Source organism: Chelonoidis abingdonii, chromosome 11 (genome assembly GCF_003597395.2).
Source record: "Chelonoidis abingdonii isolate Lonesome George chromosome 11, CheloAbing_2.0, whole genome shotgun sequence".
Taxonomy (NCBI): Eukaryota; Metazoa; Chordata; order Testudines; family Testudinidae; genus Chelonoidis; species Chelonoidis abingdonii.
The window spans coordinates 5,889,144-5,907,314 of NC_133779.1; the positions used below are offsets into that span (position 1 = coordinate 5,889,144).

An 18,171-nucleotide genomic window follows, 5' to 3' on the forward strand; every position below is an offset into this window, starting at 1 on the left:
ATTAACGGGCTGCGAGACTACTTTGGACAGCAAAAGTGATGGCGAGAATTCTAATGACGCAGGCCTAAATGACAATGATGTTGATGTGTGTAAATGGGTCTGTACTGTACTAAGGAATGCTCAGATCTCTGGGCCACGATGGGGTGACAAGGCTGCCTGGCTTAGCCAGCTCTGTGCTGCCCTGGCCATGGGAATTCCCACTGGGAAACCCCTTCGGGTTTGCTGGCTGGGGAGCATCTCTTACCTTGTCGCACCGCCGAGGCTGATGCTTTGATCCCGCTTTGCTGCTCAGCCCAGGGAGCCAAGACAGGGATTTAGAGGAGCGGCCCGTTGCAGAGCTCGAACTCACGGCTCCACGAACCACAGCGCCCGCCCGCAGCTCCAAGAGCCACGCCGGGTGCAATGCGGCGAGCAGCCACTAGAGGGCCTAGCTCTGCGGCTTCAGGCTTCTTCTTTCGAGAAGGCGGGGCTACATGGGGATCGACGGCGAAGAACAGCCAATGATCGAGCCGGGCTGGATGAAAGAGGCGGGTTCTGAGTGGGCGGGCTGTGGGGGATTGGCAGCCAGTGGGAACCCAATGGCAACTGAGTTCTGGGCGGCGCGGGGCGGGACTAGGGCACGACGGTTGATGGACGGCCCCGGAAAACCAGTGGCCGCGCCGGCTTGGGCGGAGAAGGCGGGCCTTACTTGTGACAGACTAAGGCTTCGAGCCAATGGCCCGCCGGATGCAGTTGGTCGGCAGCCAATGGGAGCGGATCGCAGCGCTAGGGGGCAGGGCCCTGTCGGGTGAGGCGGCGGTTGGGCTGAGCCGGCGGCCGAGGCGGTGAGTGACCCGGGCCTGAATCGGCCCCTCCCCCATAGCGACCCCCCTGGAGCCCCCTCCCCCCATGGGGACCCCCCTGGCACGTGACTCCCTGGAGCCCCTCCCCCCAGGGGAATCCCCCCGGGGCAGCCGGGGGGGGGGTGTTTTTTGGGGGCCTTGGGAGGTTTGACCCCCCTGTCCCCACATTTGCCGTTGTTGGGGTTCCCCAAGGCCTCCGTCCGACTCAGGTGCCTTTATTCGCCCTGCTGTAAAGCTCTGCTGAGTGGAGGGGGCGGGTAGTGGTTGCTCCAAAGTGACACCTGTTCCGACATCGTTACTAACTCTGCTCACACCTGCATCCAGAGCGCTACATGGCATCGCACGCTTCGGGACGAGCATGGTTACTTTTGGGGCGCCAGTCCCCGGACAGCCTGCTCTGTCCAGGTATAACATTCCCGGTTCATCTCTTCCATGGGCCCTCGCATCTGACGAAGTGGGTATTCACCCACGAAAGCTCATGCTCCAAAACGTCTGTTACGTCTATAAGGTGCCACAGGATTCTTTGCTGCTTTTACAGATCCAGACTAACACGGCTCCCCCTCTGCTACTTGGTTCTAACATACGCCGTCTCTGCACCTGCTCGTAGGCTTGGCTTGTGCATCCTGCTAGTAAACAGAATTGTAGATTTTATGGCCAGAAAGGACCATTCTGTACATCCAGAGTGACTTCCTCCCGAGCCCCGGCTGGAGCATCACACCCCCAGGAATCTCAGTATCAAGCCCACCATTTCGGTGTGAGCTACAGCAGATCTTTCAATAAGTTACCCACGCAAGATTAAAAGACCCCAAGTGATGGAGAATCTCCCCTGTCTCTGGGCCCATTGTCTCAGTAATTACTTAATTTCCTTGTTAAGAAGTTGTACCTTATTTCTAGCCTGAACACGTCCAGCTTCAGCCATTGGATCTCATGCTGCCTTTGTTAACTGGGTTAAAGAGCTGCCTACTCTCAGAGATCTCCTCCCCTTGGAGCTGCCGACTGCTGGGATCAAGTCACCACTTAATCTTGGATTAAATAGATTGAGCTTCCTTCGGGCTTGTCTGCACTTGGAAATTTACTGAAATACTGATTCTGGAGTAGTGACTTTGGTGTAAATCCCCATGTGGACACTCGTATTCTGGAATAAGAGTGGATTCAGCTATATTGGAATAAGGCATTGTATTTTGGAATAAAAGTGTTGATGCGGAGACTTATATTCAGATAACGACACCAGAATAGCTACTTCGGTGAGTGACCCTGCGTAGAGAAACCCCTAATTTCTTGCTACGAGGCAGGTTCCCCAGATCTGGAAACAGTCCAGCAGCTCTCTCCTGAACCCTCTCCAATTTGTGAGCATCCTTTTCGTCTTACTAAAGCCGAAGATGTGAGCTAGAGACTCTGCACCTTGCTATTCCCCTGGTTACACCGCCAAGGATCACAGTCACCTTGTTAGCAGAGTAGGCTGTACACGCCCAGTGACACGACAGTCTGGGGCTCCTGTGTGTTGTCTGAACAGGCCGAGTCTATGCGGAAACACTCTGGATCTGAGGGATGGAATTCCCCAACATGGGGTACTCTGCCATGGGTGGCTGGAGCAAGTCCTGAACTAACAGAGGAGGGGGACAGGCACACGTGTTCAGCAGGCCCAGCTAGGCCTGAAATCTGATCAGTTCCCACGGAATAGTGTAACTTGCAGTGTGGTGCTGAACGGGCTGCTGCCCCTCAGTCCCGACCCTGTTCCCTGACACAGTTGCGGCTATCCCCCAGCTCTGCCAATGCCCCTCAAGCCCAACCTGCAGCCACCTGTGCCCCAAGCCCTGGGCTTCCTCCACGCACAGCTCTCCCGTGCGCTTCAATCCTGACCCACATTCCCCCCTACTGTCCCAGTCCTGGGCTCCCTACGTTCCCAATGCCCCTCAGTCCTGACCCCCCACTCTGCTCATGCTTCTCATTCCCACCCCACAGCCCCCTGCCATCCTAGTCCCCGGCTCCTGAGTGTCAATCCCAATTCCTGTGAACTCCCATCTCCTGCTGCAGGGTTGCCTGGGAACGTAGGGCCAGAGCGCTGAGGGCTAATCATGGCCACGCTGCAGGGGCTTCAGGCTGACTACATCTTCCGCGGCACGGAGCACGTTGTGAGGATGACCGTGAACGGGAGTGTCCTGGAGGTGGAAGTGGAGGACCGGCTCACCACCGACCAGTGGAGAGGAGAGTTTGACGCTGCCTGTGAGTGTCCTGCCAACACCATTACGTGGGTCACCTCCCCTGTGACGCCTGTATCAGCTGTGGGAAAGAGCAACGGGATTGGGAGTTCAGGTCTCCTGGGTTCTATCCCCAGCTGTGGGAGGAGTGTTGTAACTAGTGGTTAGAACAGGTGGGCTGGGAGTCCAGTGCTCCTGGGTTCCATCCCCAGCTGCGGGAGGAGTGTCATAGCTAGTGGTTAGAGTAGGAGGGCTGGGAATGCAGGACACCTGGGTTCTATCCCCAGCTGTGGGAGGAGTGTTGTAGCTAGTGGTTAGAGTAGGGGGGCTGGGAATGCAGGACACCTGGGTTCCATCCCCAGCTGTGGGAAGGGAGTGGTGGCTAGTGGTTAGAGTAGGAGGGCTGGGAATGCAGGACACCTGGGTTCCATCCCCAGCTGTGGGAGGAGTGTCGTAGCTAGTGGTTAGAGTAGGAGGGCTGGGAATGCAGGACACCTGGGTTCCATCCCCAGCTGTGGGAAGGGAGTGGTGGCTAGTGGTTAGAGCAGGTGGGCTGAGAGTACAGTGCTCCTGGGTTCTATCCCCAGCTGTGGGAGGAGTGTCGTAGCTAGTGGTTAGAGTAGGAGGGCTGGGAATGCAGGTCTCCTGGGTTCTATCCCCAGCTGCGGGAAGGGAGTGGTGGCTAGTGGTTAGAGCAGGTGGGCTGGGAATCCAGTGCTCCTGGGTCCTATCCCCAGCTCTGACAGCCAGTGGGGTCTAGTGGATAGAGCAGGGGAGTGTCAAGGACTCTTGGGTTTCCTTCCAGTTCCCAGAAGAAGTGCAGTCCAGCGATAAGCTCAGAGGGCTGGGAGTCCCAGACTCCTGCAGGGATCTGAGCCTGACCCTGCCTGACAAGGGTCTCTCCCTCTTTCGTTTGCTCTCAGTCATTGAAGATTTAACTCACAAGACGGGGAACTTCAAGCAGTTTGGGATCTTCTGCAGCATGCTGGAGTCTGCCCTGAGCCAGGTGAGGCCTGCAGAGCTCACAGCTAACAGTGCAGCCAGGCAAATGCACCTGGCAATGGCAAAAGGGGATCTGGGGCCATGGGTCTCATTGGACAGCTCGCTAGGAGCCCAAGGGTCCCCCCTGTTCTGTGGAAAAATGGAGCTGGCTATAACCGCCAGCTGCCTCGCAGTTCCCTGCATGTGGTGCTCCATCCTGCTGGACTGCTGTCACTCACTTTAGTGCAGAATGGCATGCTGGGAGCTGTAGTCTTTAGGGGCAGCCCCAACGCCAGCCACACACTAACACCTCCTCCCTCACTGTGGAGTGCAGCGCGAAGGGCTGGGCTGGTGCGTCCCTCTAAGTCAGTGCGTCTCCCCGCAGAGCAGCGAGTCGGTCACCTTGGACCTCCTCACCTACACTGACCTGGAGGCGCTGAGGAGCCGGAAGATTGGGGTGGGGCCAAGGCACGCGCCCTCCGCTTCCAAGTCCTTGCTGCTGAGTTCCAAGCGCTACCTAATCCTCATCTACTCCGTTGAGTTTGACAGGTAAGGGCAGCTCGGCGCAGGGGGTGGACTAGGAAGACAACAGCAGCTCGGGGGGTGTGGTGGATAATCAGCTGAAGACATCTCTCAGTGCAACACCATGGCCAAAAGGGGTAACGCAATCCTGGGCTGCATGAACAGAGGATCTTACGTAGTAGCAGAGAGGTTATTTTCCCTCTGGATTTAGCTCTGATGCGACTGCTGCTGGGATCCTGTGTCCCTCTCTGGTGTCCACAACTCGAGAAGGATGTTGGTAAATCGAGAGAGGTCAGAGAAGAGCCACAAGAATGATTGAAGGCTTAGAAACCCTGCCTTATAGTGAGAGAATCCAGGAGCTGCATCTGTTTAGCCTAACAAAGAGAAGGTTAATGGTGACTTGATCTCAGTCTTATAAGTACCTACCCGGGGAACAGGTATTTGCTCAGGACTCTTCACGATAGCAAACAGAGGACTTACGCGATCCAGTGGCTGGAAGCTGAAGCTAGACAAATTTAGGCTGGAAATGAGGCTCGAACCGTTAACAGTAATTAGCCATTGGAACAACTTTGCAAGGATCATATTGGATTCTCCATCCCTGGCAATTTTCAATCACGATGGGATGTTTGTCAGAGAGATCTGCTGTAGCTCAAAGCAGAATTAATTCAGGGCAAGTCTCTGGCTCAGTTATCCAGGGGGTCAGACTAGTCGGTCACAATGATCTCTTCTTCTATTAATCTAATTAATTCCAGCTATTAATCTAACTGAAGAGGAGGGGTGATATAGGGGGATGTGTAGACATGTGCCTGTAGCAACCTCAGAGCATGTGCTGATTCCAGTTGCCCCTGCCTCTTGCTTTTCCACAGGATCCACTACCCCCTCCCGCTGCCCTACGTGGGCAAGCCAGACCCGGTAGCGCTGCAGAAGGTCATCAGGGAGCTGAAGGAGGAGCTGGCTGTGCTGAAGGCCAAACCTGGCAGGGATTTCCGGGACGCGGAGATCCGCCAGCTGCGGGATGAGTGAGTGAGGGGACGGGCTGGGTGATGGACGCCTTGGCGTTGAGCTGATTCCTCCCCCCACGCTGTCTCAAGCACCTGCCCCTGTGGACTACATGGGATGCAGTCAGCTGTCCCATCCTATCCACTAACTAAAAAAAAAAAAAGTAATAAAAAAGTATATGGAGATATACCTGTCTCATAGAGCTGGAAGGGACCTTGAAAGGTCATGGAGTCCAGCCCCCTGCCTTCACAGTAGGACCAAGTACTGATTTTTGCCCCAGATCCCTAAATGTCCCCTCAAAGATTGAAGTCACAATCCTGGGTTTAGCAGGCCACTGCTCAAATCACTGAGCTATTGGTCCTACCAGATAAGAATACCCGCTCAATGCTTCAGACTGACCCTAAGGGAGGAGAGAGGTCTGGGTATTACCACAGAGGGCCTGGGAGACAGGACTCCTAGGTTCTGTTCTGGGCTGTGCCACTGACTCACTGGGTGACCTGGAGTAAACCACATCTCTCTGTGACTCAGTTTCTCCTCTGTAAAATGGGGCTTATCGTCTCATCCCAGCGAGTCTAAGTGTGAATTAATGTTTGTCCAGTGCTCTGAGGTCTGCTGCCATAAGAGGATTCACCATATACAGTAAGCGGCGTGTCACAGTGCCTCATACTGGCAGTGCTGATCCCTCGCAGCCTTCTCTGCCTCTGCGCTGTGAGTCACTGTGCCCCCTAAGCCCTGCGTGTGCGTGTCTCTGCCTCCCCAGGCTGGCCCGGGTGCTGGAGGAGAAGCAAGAGGTGGAGTCAGCCCTGCTCGGGCTGCAGGAGGAGCTGAAACTGTGCAGCAAGAGCAGCGCCGGGAAAGAGGTGAAGATCCTGAAAAAGATTGTGCAGAGCCTGGAGGAGGAACTGCTGAAGGAACGAAGCAAGCACCAGCGAGCGGCCAGCAAGCGCCTGCAGGAGAACCGGCAGCTGGCTGACGAGGTGGGGTAGTGAACTCCCTGGCTGGGCCCTGGCACCAGTGTAACCCCCCTTGCTCCCTGTCAGGTGATGGTGTAACAGCCTTGCCCAGGTAGGGCCCACACCCAGCCTGGCGCTGGTGTAACAGCCTCCCCACACGCCTTTTCTCTTCCTCCGGCCCGTCCCCCAGTGCTGGTGTGACATCACCCCCCATAGACCAGATTCCTCAGTTGTGGCACTAGAGCTTCCTAAAGGCAAAGATCTGAAGGAGAGACGAACCTTAGTGGAAGCAGCACGGGATGGGAGTGGGGTCTAGTGGTCAGAGCAGGGAGGCTGGGAATTAGGACTCCTGGGTCCAAGCTCCAGCTCCGGGAGGGAAGGTGTGTTAGAGCAGGGGGGCTGGGAGCTAGGGCTCCTGGGTTCTAAGCCTGACTCTGCCACTGACTCATTCTGTGACCTTAGGCAAGTTGCTACCACTCTCGGTGCCTCGGTTATTTTTTTTACAGTGCAAATATTTGTAATAAAAAATAATATTGAGTGAGCACTTTGTATTCTGTGTTGTAACTGAAATCTATGTATTTGAAAGTGTAGAAAACAGCCACAGATATTTAAATAAGTGTTATTCTATTATTGTTTACCAGTGGGATTAAAACTGTGATTAATTTTTGTAATCGTTTGACAGTCCTAGTAATAATTGTTACCCTGAGATCTTACACAGCACCGTACACCCAAAGATCCCAAAGCCCTTGGCTCTCTGTACAGGGCTCACTTGCCCACCACTGAAATGCAGCCACCTCTGGGGTGAAACATGGCAGCTGTTTAACACAACACCCTGGCACCCCAGTTCAGGTCAGGAAGTGAAGGAGAATGTTGCTGGTAGTTATGTATCCCTGCCCAGATTCCATTGTCTGGCTTGGCTGCAAGACTGCTGGGTCGATTTCCTGGGCCCGTTCCAGAGCATGTCCAGCAGCTGAAGCAATGAGATTTCTTCTCCTTCCTTGCAGTTGGCAGAGGTGAAAGCATCGGAGAGGAGCCTCCGTGTCCGAGTGAAGAGTCTGACCAATGAGCTGGCCTTATACAAGAGAGGGTGAGTGACACCAGCTGCTCTAGGCTGGATCAGTATTCTAGGTAGGGTTGAAGCAGATGCTTTTCGTTCACCTGTCTAAGGATCCCAGCCCCTCTGTTGACACCTGAGCCCAGGTTTTGCCCATTGGTCTTTAAATACTGGTCCCCTGGTATTAGCCGATTGTTGATACTACAGAGGAAGGATTGAATCCCCCATAATGCATCTGGCTACTTGGGTGATGCTGGAAGATTCCTTCCCGCACTCTGCAGGGATTGTAATATGTCCTGACACATGAGATCTCCTGGTAGGGGACAGGGTAAGGAGGATGGTGGACATCAGTCCTTACCCACGGCCATCTTGAAGGGTCACTGGGGCTTCTGCAGGGCAGAACCAGCCCTGGTGGCTGCATCTTTTTGATGGCACCTAGGGACACAGAATGTAGGTCATGCTTGTGAGCTGGGGGATTGTGTCCTGGAAAGCATCAAGGGGCCATGGTGGGAACCAGCTAACCAGGAGCTCTCAGGGCGATGCAGGGCGTTCTAGTGTCCGCACATCCAAAAGGATGCTGCAAAATTAGACAGGATTCAGAAAGAGCCTTGAGAATGAGCCGAGGGCTGGGAAACCTGCCTGTGAGCATGAGACGGAAGGTGCTGGATCTGTTTAGTTTATCCCCGAAATGGTTCAGAGGTGACACAACCCCAGTTTGTCAGCACCTCCCTGGGTAGGTGTGACAAGCCGCTGGGATTCCCAGAGCTGTGAGTTACTGTGTTATCCCTCTCGGCCTCAGCGAGTGGGAGTTTTCCTGCTGCTAAACTGTGTTCGCTCGCGGCACGCTGGCATGTCTGCCCTGCCAGCAAACTCACCCGGGCTCTGCCAGTGAACCCCTATTCCCAGGTTCCTCAGAGCCGTCTCTCTGCAACGCCCCCTTTCCTCCTTACTGGTATGCTCACAAAACCTGACACAGCCGCTTGTTACCTTAGTGGGGTTAGCAAACCCGCTGTTTCAATCCAAGCTCTAAGCTGGGTTATGGGAAAAGTAAAACAGGTGTATTAAGAAAAGGACACAGTGATACCAAGTATAAGGCAAAGACACAAATGGTTCCAAACAAACAGAAGTAAAAATTCGCTTCTAAGACGTCAGTCTAACTTAAGCAACTGGAGTCCTTTGTTCACGAAGTTTTCCCACCCGTCTTCCTTCAGCCTGGCTGCCCAGGTTCTCTCCCGCTCTTGTGAGAGCCCAGGAACCCTCGGTAACATGCTCTTCGCAGAGTAAGCCCAGACACCGTGTCTCTGCTGGGGCATAGATGCCAGGCTGGCTTCTCCCTACTCGTGAGCTTTGTTTACCGTACGTGTATATGAACCTGTGTTGCCTCTGCCTGGCCACCAGGCTGGTCAGACGAGCAAATGCACGTTCCTTTGTCTAGGGCAGATTGGGCTTACGCACTGCTCGCAAACACATGTTCGGAACGTTGTGCTAATGCACCTTGATAACCCTTCGTGCCCCCATCACATGCTGGTTTTGGGACCAGCATGTTACCAGTTTGGGCGTGATACCTCCCATGGCACCAGTTGGATACAGATCATTTGGTCTGGGCAGTGAGTTCGTCAGGGCTAACGAGAGCTGCCGAACCTGTGGCACAGGGGGACTTTCTGAGAGCGGAGGCTCTTTAGTCCAGCAGACAAAGGCAGAACAAGATCAGTGGCTGGCGCTGAAGCTAGACAGATTCAGGCTTGAAATAAGGCGCCAGGGAATTGACCACTGGAACGACTGAGCCAGTGTTGGGGATAGGGAGCACTCCAGGGCTCGGAGTCTTTCACTGACATTAGATATCTCTGCTCTAGCTCGACACTCGGCTCTGGGCTGGATGCAGGGATACCTGGGGGGATTCTGTGGCCAGTGTGATGCAGGAGGCCAGATTGGATGACCTGAATGGGCTCATCTGTCCTTCACGTCTAGGACTCTGACTGCTCCCTCCTGTTTTCCCAGGCGCTTGACCCCCACCGGCCCATCCCCTCAGAACCGATCGGCGTCCTCCCACGGCTTCAGTCACGCTGCCCCGGGCCGGAGCAGCGCTGCGGCCATGGCCCGACAGGAGCGGCGCTCTACCTCCGGGGAGCGCTCCAACTCCCGGGAGCGTGGCGGGACTTGGCCAGTGAACCGTCCACGCTCCACGTCCAGAGAAGGGCGCGGCGGGAGCCAGACCCGCCTCCCTCGCCAGCCACCATCACCCACAGGTGAGGGGGTAGGAGAGGAGCCATTGGGCGGGTCCCCTGCCCAGATCACAGGGCCTGGGGACCTTAGGTTGAGCACTGTGGGAGTGGCCTATCTCCGACAGTGATGTCTCCAGGCAAGATGAGAACCGTGGTCACATGCAATGATGTGGGGGAGGTAGCAATCCCCCTCCCCCCAGCTCCAGTCCCTGCGGCTGAATCCTGAACAGTTTGTCAGGGCAGGGAAGGGTCTACCCAGCCCTTCTCCTCCAGGTGGCCGGTTGAGAGCCAGTTCTCGCTGTGATGACCAACATGCTGGGCCTTGGTCCCCAGTGTGAGATGAGATTTGGGGGCCTGGGGCCTCAGTCCACCTCCTAGCCAGCCGGGGTGGGGTCCACCTCAGGCAGCCCCCTGTCAGCAGCCTCAGCCAAGAGCTGAATAGACCAGGGGGACCAAACTCCTGTCTTGTCCCGTCAAGGTGGGGAGGGGATGGTGTTGAGGAGGGATGGGGGGGCTCGCCCCGCTGTTGCCCGTGCTGTGCCCATTCTGGGAATGGAGACCATCTGTCCCCAGGACTCTTGTTTCCTCACCCTGCACGGCAGGGTGATCAGATCCCAGGTGTGGCAGCAGCACCCCTACCCGCCCCCCATCTTGGATCCCAGGTGTGGCAGCAGCAACCCCGCCCTTGACCCTGCTGCCGATCTCCCCTTTCCCAGGCACCCGGCCGCCGCGCTTCGACCCCACAGCCTTTGTGAAGGCCAAAGAGCGGAAGCAGAAGGAGGCTGAACTGAAAAAGTAAGTCCTTCCCCCCCGACCCCCTGAAGATCAGGGTGTCTCTGGGGGATGTACGGGGCCACGTGTTTCCACCTCTAGCCGCCGCGTTCAGTGGCCCCTGTGCTGCCTGGGAAGCGGACTCTTGCCAGCGCTGTGGTGGGCACTGCCCCCCCGAATCTGAGCCCTTCCACCATCCTTTGGGAGGGCAGGGTGTTGGAGCCACAAGGGTTAATCAGGAGGCATTGACACGGCTCCAGTGGCAGAAACGTCAGGTGGCATCTGAAACTCACCGAGATCTTGGAGCCCCAGGGCCCATTTAAGGATTCCGGCTTGTTTAACAAAGGTGGGGGCGTCAGCCTCGAGGTCCTAGTCCTCTGCTTCCCTCTGGTCCATGTGGTGTCCCTTCCCTTCCTGCCACGAGCTGCGTGCCTGCTGCTGTGCTGCACCCAAGAGATGGCTGCATTTCAGGGGCCCGCAGCCTGTTTTGGCAAGGAAGCTTCAGGTCGCGAGATGCCTACTTCTGTGCATAACCCTCTTCCCTTGGGCGCAGCCAGCGACGGGTCCGGCGGGGCGCGGGTGATGCACCGCCAGGCAGCTGGGGCTGCTCCAACTCCCGGGGCCTGGCAGCCTTCAGTGGAGACAGCCTGGGCAGGAGTCATGGACGCAGCTCGTCGGGTACGTACGGGGACCGGGACTGTTTCCAGGGTGGGGTACTGTGCTGAGCTTGCCACTGCCTGGGAGCTCCATGGCCACATCCCCCGCCCCCTTGGCCATCCCTTCTCCGGGGACCAGCTGATCAAGGCTGGAGCAGGTGTTGGGAGAGTCCGTGCCTAGACGGGGCCTGTCCCAGTGAGGTCATTGGAGGAATGCGGTGGTTTGTGTGTGGGAGGGTTTGGGGGCAGGGATGCTGGCTTTGGGGACCCCCCTCCAAGGACTGAGTTCCCCTTTATTGTCTCTCACTCCCAAAGTGGAGAGCTTCCGCAGCCGGCGCTCTTCAGCAAGCTCGGGCAGCGAGGCGGATGATTACTCCGAGCCAGTACCCCTAAGGTAACGAAATCACAATCTGCTACTGGGACGGGAGAGCAGGGGGGCTGGGAGCCAGGATGCCTGGGTTCTCTCCCGGCCTCTGGGAGGGGAGTGGTATCTAGTGGTTAGAGCAGGGGGGCAGGGAGCCAGGACACCTGGGTTCTCTCCCTGCTGGGAGGGAAGTGAGATCTCATGGTTAGAGCAGGGGGCTGGGAGCCAGGACTCCTGGGTTCTCTCCCTGCTGGGAGGGGAGTGGGATCTAGTGATTAGAGCAGGGGGGCTGGGAGCCAGGATGCCTGGGTTCTCGCCCTGCATCTGGGAGGGGAGTGGGATCTCATGGTTAGAGCAGGGGGCTGGGAGCCAGGACTCCTGGATTCTCTCCCAGGCTCTGAGAGGGGAGTGGGATCTAGTGGTTAGAGCGGAGGGCACGGGTAGCCAGGACACCTGGGTTCTCTCCCTTGCTTCCGCAAGTCATTTTGACCCAACTTTTGAGACATGATCTCTGATTTGGGGCCTGATTATTGGAGGGTTGAGTAGCCACAGCTCCCATTACCTCCAGCTGGAGCGCGGGCCACTCAACACTTGTGCACGCCACGCTCAGCGCCGAGGGTGGGCACCCGCAGGTGGAGGCCTCTCTCGAAAGCTAGGCCTGTCCTCTGTGCACCAGGCCTTCCTGGGGGGTGAGCGCTGGTGGCTGTGGGGACTCCTGAGATGCCAGAGACTAGAGATTGACGCTGGGGGCACGGGAGCTGGTTTACCCCGGAGCTGCCACGGTGGGGCCCTGGGTGCCGCATAGGGAGGTGTCTGAGCAGCACGGCTCCCAGGACAAGTGCCTGGCCTCTCCAGCACAGTGCACCCCTGCTAGCCACGGGAGCGGGGATCTGAGCCTGCAGGGCGCTAACTGGCGGAGCGCTGCCCCATCACGCTGCCTTGTTCCCTCTCTCCGGCAGGGGCAGGCGGCGGGCACCCAGAGGCAGGAAGCCCTTGAGTTCCTCCTCCTGGAATGGCCCCAGCGGGGTAAGTGGTTCTTTGTCAGGGCGCCTCTCAATTAGCCTGGGTGGGAGGTTAGCTGGGGTCCCGGGGGACACAGGCTCTTTTGTTCTGCACTGACCGCTGCAGCCGGGGATCAGGGAGGGGCCATGCTGCAGCCGGGGGGGCCCTTCGGGCAGCAGGCGTCGTGCTCTAGATCCCTGTGTGCGTCACGTGAAGGTGGCTGCCCCCGGGGCTGGCGTGGCCTGTTCTCTGTGGGGGCAAAGCCCGTGCTGGAGCCCTTGGGTCTCTCCCTGCTGAGAGCCACTGGCTGAGGATATAATTCCTCACTGCTCCGTGGAGTGCTTCAGCCAGAGGGGGGCCATGTGGAGACAAAGGGGCCAGCTCAGTGCTCCAAGTCACCACTGGCTGGGAGAGGCTGGGGCTGTGCGGGGCGCCGCGGTCTCCCACCCCACCCAGCTGCCTCAAGGCAGCGCCTCTGCCTTCAGTGCTAAATGACCTGGAGTACATCTGAGAGCACGGGGCAAATCTGGGAACTGGAGACAGAGGGGAAGGGAAGGGGCTGTGATGGGAGTGGGGTCTAGTGGTTAGAGCAGCGGTTGGGTGCCTGGACTCCTGGGTTCCTTCCCTAGCTCTGGGAGGGGATTGGGGTCTAGTGGTTAGAGCAGGGGGGCTGGGAGCCAGGACAGCTGGGGGCTGTTCCCACCTCTGCCGCTGACTTGGTGTGGTCCGGAGCCCAGGTGTCCCATTTTCCCTGCACCCTGGGGATAAATGTGTCAGCAGGGAACAGGACTCTGTCCCTGTCAGCTTGGTTTCGTCTCCGATAACCCTGGTAATAGCTGGCTGAAGTGTGGTGCTGGCTGGGACGGGGACAAGCTGTGGGGGGCCCCAGCTGGGCAGCCCAGAGGAGACGACCCTGTAGCTTTCTCCTCTCCCTGCAGGCTCCTCGAGCGGATGCCGGGCGCAGGAAACGCCTGGCCAGCACCCCCACCGCGACCAAGCGAGTGGATAAAGGTGAGCTGGTTAGGAAGAGGGCTGTGCTGCAGCGTGGGCCCAGCAGGGGGCGCTCTCCCCTTGCAGCCAGTGCTGACCCAGTGCCCTTCGTGGCACTAGCAGTTGCTGCTGTCCTCTGAATGCCTCATATCACTCTGTTTGTCCCCATCATGGTTACTGAGGTCTCCTGCCCTTTTCCCATGAGCTGGGCTCCTAACCCCCGTGTGCTGCCAAATTCCATTTGCCCTGGAGCTTCGCTGGACGAGCTACTTCCACTCCCACCCCCGATATAAACAGCTGCCACACTCCACCCCAGAGCTGGCTGCATTTCAGCCCCGTGCAAATCCTCCTGGAGCAGCCCAAGGTCTCTTCCGATTATGGTTTCTTCGATCCCTGCACGTGTGCCCTGTCTCCTCCCTCCTCCTCCCCCCCCCCCCCCCCCAACCTCTCCTCCCTCAGAAGTTCCCTCTCCATACTCGGCTCCCCTGTGCCTGGCCTTGAGCCCTCTGATTCTGGTCACAGGGCTGGAGAGAGATTCCCTGTTGAGCAGTTCCCCATTCCTGTGGCTGTGGCACTCGTGGGACCGGGGACTAGAGTGCGGGGCTGGGCTGGCGATCGCAGGGCCAAGCCAACGAATGCTCCTCTCCTCCGACAGAGAACCTGTACGATGAGCCGTCGGCTGACCTGTCCGAGATCGACGCCCGGCTGCAGGCGCTGCAGGAGTACATGAACAACCTGGACACCAGGACGTAGCCAGTGGAGTCTGGGAGTGGGAGGGCAGGCACGTGGCCGAGGCTCAGAGCCCTCCCTGCTGCTCCCATGGGGCCGAGCCAGGACTTCTCTCTCCTACCGGGACCCTTTGCCCTGCTATCTCTGGGCTCTACTCCAGGCTAGACAAGAGAAGATTAGCAAGATGGATCTTTGGGAGAGGGGGCTCAGGATTTTAGTCCCCCTGCCCGCCCCCACAGCTTGTTCCCATCAGAAATCCCCACCCCCACGGGCTGGACAGAAGGCAAGTTGCTTTGTAGTTGTACCCAAGTAGCCCAGGAGCAAAGGATCATGGGACATTTCCTCCTGGGAGTGACTCCCTTCAAATTGGTGGCAGCTAGGGGGCACCTGCCCCACTGTGGCTTGTGGATTTCTGACCCCTCTGGGAAGTGGGGGAGGCCACTGTGGAGTGGAGGGTCCTATGGAGAACTCTGAGCTCAACAGGCTGATGGGACCGTCTTCCATCCCTCCCTCCTCCCCCCCCCCCCTTCCAGTTTAGCTCCGTTTTAGCAGCCTGATGCTGCTGCCTTAGCAGGAGCCGTGGGATTGAAGGAGACAGGCAGCGGGGCAATGGAGGTGTTTTACCCCCTGGGCCGGACTTGGCCTCTCAATGCCGACAGCGCCGAGCTGGGACGCGAGGATCCTCCAGGCCCCTTTGACCTGCCCTTGGGCTGCTGGAACCCCTGGGTGGATCCCAGCCCTTCACAGCTGTAGCCTCAGCCTTGGAGCCTGACCACCCCCCACGGGCAGCTTCCCGGCTGTTCTAGCCTCACAGCAGAGCCCCCGGGAGGCTGGAGTCCTGCAATCAGTGGGGAGGAAAGGAGGCAGCCTCTTAACATGGAGGCCATGCCAGCTCGAGACAGGGGCAGCACTTACCTGCTTCTGGGCTACCCCTGAAGCTGTGGCCCGGTCTGATCTTGCCAAGCCCTCGCCCTGCACCAGCTGCTCCCAGCTAACCACGTCCCACCGAGGCAGCCGAGAGGGGAGGATGCCTTGCAGCCAGTTTGCCTGCCTAGGTGGGCAGGCTGCCCTGCGCTCGGTCCCCTGGTCAGAGCACCCAGGAGAGACACAGGAGGGAAAGGCACCAGCCTCCGGCTCTTTGAGCTGGTCGTCCCTGGAGGCAGTGAAACGAGCGAGCTGTTCAGTCTCTGGCCGTTCCAGTGGCTTGAACTGCTTTTAATGCTGGTGCGTGAAATCTCCCATGTCTCAGCGGCTGGGGGAGCATCCCCTGTGCTTCCCCTCATCTGGGTTCATGGCAGCACACGGGGCTTCGGGAGACCTTTGGCTATTGGTCCCCCTGCCTGTTGATGGGCCTGGAGGAGTCTGACCGGCTCAGCACTGTGCATTCAGCTGTTAGAGCTAAAAGCCCCATGCCGAGAGTCTGCCTCAGCAGCCCTGTCTGCCATGGGATCTGGTCCCTTCGCTCCAAGGTCAAGCCAGTAGCTGCATCCACAGTTAATCCAGCCGTGCTGGCCCCTGAGTGGTATCTGGTTCCTCTCAGTGTCCCAGTGGGCAGCAGGTGTTTGTGCTGTGATCCTGTGTGCGCCCCATCCCCCCACATGCTGTTGCTCTGCTGTGTTGTGTGGTGATCCCTATTGTAAATAAACCTTTCTAACTTCCTGCCGGCTGCCGATCCCCTCCCATGCCTCTGCTCCACCCTGTGCCAGCGATGAATGGGGATGGAACTTGGCTCATGCCACCAAAGCCCCATCCCTTGAGGCAAAGGAGAATCGCCTTCAGCTGGGAACAGTAGAGGGGATGTGACACACAGCAGGCTAGTTCGTGTTCCACTGAAGCGTCTGCAGAGAATGTGAGGGCTAGTGAAAGTTAAAGGCCTGGAGCCCAAAGCACAGTGAGCCTTCAGCCTGTTTCAGCCTGTCCTGTGGGGGTGTGAATCAGCCCCCTAGGGCTGTGGTTTTGTGACAGGGATGCAGGCTTTGAATGACCATTCTCTCGCGTGGCTCCATGTTCCTGAGAAACCTGCCATCTAGCGAGACACCAGAGAAGCTCGATCTGTTTAGTTTAGCCAAGGGAAGGGTTGGAGGTGACTTGGTTTCCCAGTTTGTCTGCACTCCATGGGGAGGAGGTTCCTGAGAGTAGACGGCTCCTCAACCCAGTGGACAAAGGCAAAATGAGATCCAGTGATGGGAGCTGTCATAAGACAAATTCAGAGGGGAAATTTTTAATAATGAGGGTGATTAACCATTGGAGCAATTCCTCCAGGGGGAGAGGGAATTTCTCCATCACTTGGATTCTCTCCATCATGACTGAATGTCTCAAGTTCTGCCCTAGCTTGACCACCAGCTATGGGCTGGCTGCTGGAATGGCTGAGTTGGGGTTCTCCAGCCTGGGGTCTGCAGGAGCTCAGACTGGGTGATCACCGGGTTTCTTTCTGACCGGGGTCTATGTCCTCCTATATTTCAGATACCGCAAAGCAGCAGCGGCTAGAGATGGCCAGGCTGAGCTGGGCCGGGACTGAGAAGGCAGCGGGGTGGGGCTGCAGCCTCGCTGGTGAATGTAGGGTAGCCTTGTCCTTCCCTGGGTGCATTAACACCATGCTCCCGACTAGACACATGCAGCCTGACCCATCCCAGAGACCTCTCCTGGGTGCCAGCGGAGTGGGGGTGATCCGCTCCTGAGGCGCTGCAGTGGCTGGCTTTAGTACTTTGCCCTCTAGTCTCTTCCCTCAGGGTGGGCTTCACCCTCTGCCCACCGCATCCCTGGGACGGCCACTTCTCTAGCATCTGCATGGCTTCCCTCCTGTATTAGCTGCCGCCAGTGGAGGCAGCTGCTAAGGGCTTGGCATGTTGCTTGAGAGCAGGAAGAGATGTGGTTAGAATCAGGAGAGAACAGTCCCACAGACCATGGTCTCAGCGCTGGGCAGGAAACAGGTCTGTGCTGGGGAAATGTGCGAGGTTTCAGAAATGTTTCCCTGTCCCAAATCAGGAAGAGAAGTCGACGTTTTGGAAAATGTTGCCAAACAAAAAATTCCATTCAGGTTAAGCAACGTGTTGATCATTGAATTACTTTGAAAATGATTTGTCCTTACCCTTACCTGTCCTTACTACAGGACTCTGTTTGCAAAATGCTTCCCAGACACCGGTTAATCCCCACGACCGCTGTGCTGGGGTGGCACTTTACAGACGGAGAGGCAAGGATGTGAAGTATTTGTCCAAAAAAGTTTGGAGACAAAATTAGTCATAACCAGAGACACCGAGATTGGGGGCGTACAGAGCCGTTTAAAGGTAAAGATCTCTTTCTCCTTGCACAATGCAGGGCGTCAGCCCCTGTCCCCGGACCAATTACTAACCAGGGTGATTCCATCCTATCTCTTTAAACTCCCCTTGCAGCTTCAGATCTGGTATTTTTCACTTCCTGTACTAAACTGTTGTGTCAGGTGCTTGTTACATCCTGCCTTGTCCCCCCGTAGAGTTGGCTGCATTTTGGTGTTGGGTCGCAGTGACTCCTGATTATTGAAGGCCGCACAGGCAGGAGATTTTGCAAAGCCTTTTCTAAGACAAGGTACTAAGTGAAGAGGCTGTGGGAGCAGAGTGTTGGGGCTGTGAGATCTGATGGGTTTTAACGTCTGAATCTGGCTTATGGCTGGGCTTGGAAGGGTTCGATTTTTATCAGTAATGTCAGGAAGCGTCGATGTCCGCGTATACACGCAAACCCACGAAAAACATTTGCACGGATGAAAACTGAAGTTTAAAGGCAACTCAAGAAAAATTCTGCTTGAGAACTTGAGTTCCCCCTTAACGTGCTAAAACACACTGTGTTAGCGGAGCTGGCCCAAGGAGGCCATTTAGGTCCATTTCACTTCTTGAATCTCAGCATCTACTGTCATTC

At 57.1% G+C, this 18,171-nt stretch overlaps 1 protein-coding gene across 5 annotated transcripts; it reads left to right on the forward strand.

Moving 5' to 3' along the window:
• Positions 1-747: 747 nt before the first annotated feature.
• Positions 748-17,325, forward strand: CCDC61 (coiled-coil domain containing 61). Of its 5 annotated transcripts, none has more exons than XM_032797970.1 (15): positions 748-824; positions 1,737-2,086; positions 2,877-3,065; positions 3,964-4,046; positions 4,407-4,570; positions 5,410-5,562; positions 6,303-6,519; positions 7,500-7,582; positions 9,548-9,795; positions 10,488-10,566; positions 11,096-11,220; positions 11,514-11,592; positions 12,522-12,588; positions 13,503-13,575; positions 14,210-17,325. In XM_032797970.1, the coding sequence occupies exons 3-15, from the start codon at positions 2,918-2,920 to the stop codon at positions 14,305-14,307; spliced, it is 1,617 nt and encodes a 538-aa protein (XP_032653861.1). In that variant the 5' UTR covers positions 748-824; positions 1,737-2,086; positions 2,877-2,917; the 3' UTR covers positions 14,308-17,325. The 5 variants fall into 5 exon arrangements, with proteins under 5 accessions (XP_032653861.1, XP_074926778.1, XP_032653864.1 ...); XM_075070676.1 differs by lacking the exon at positions 748-824 and adding an exon at positions 1,151-1,247; XM_032797971.2 differs by lacking the exon at positions 748-824 and adding an exon at positions 1,506-1,594.
• The last annotated feature ends 846 nt before the right edge of the window (positions 17,326-18,171 follow it).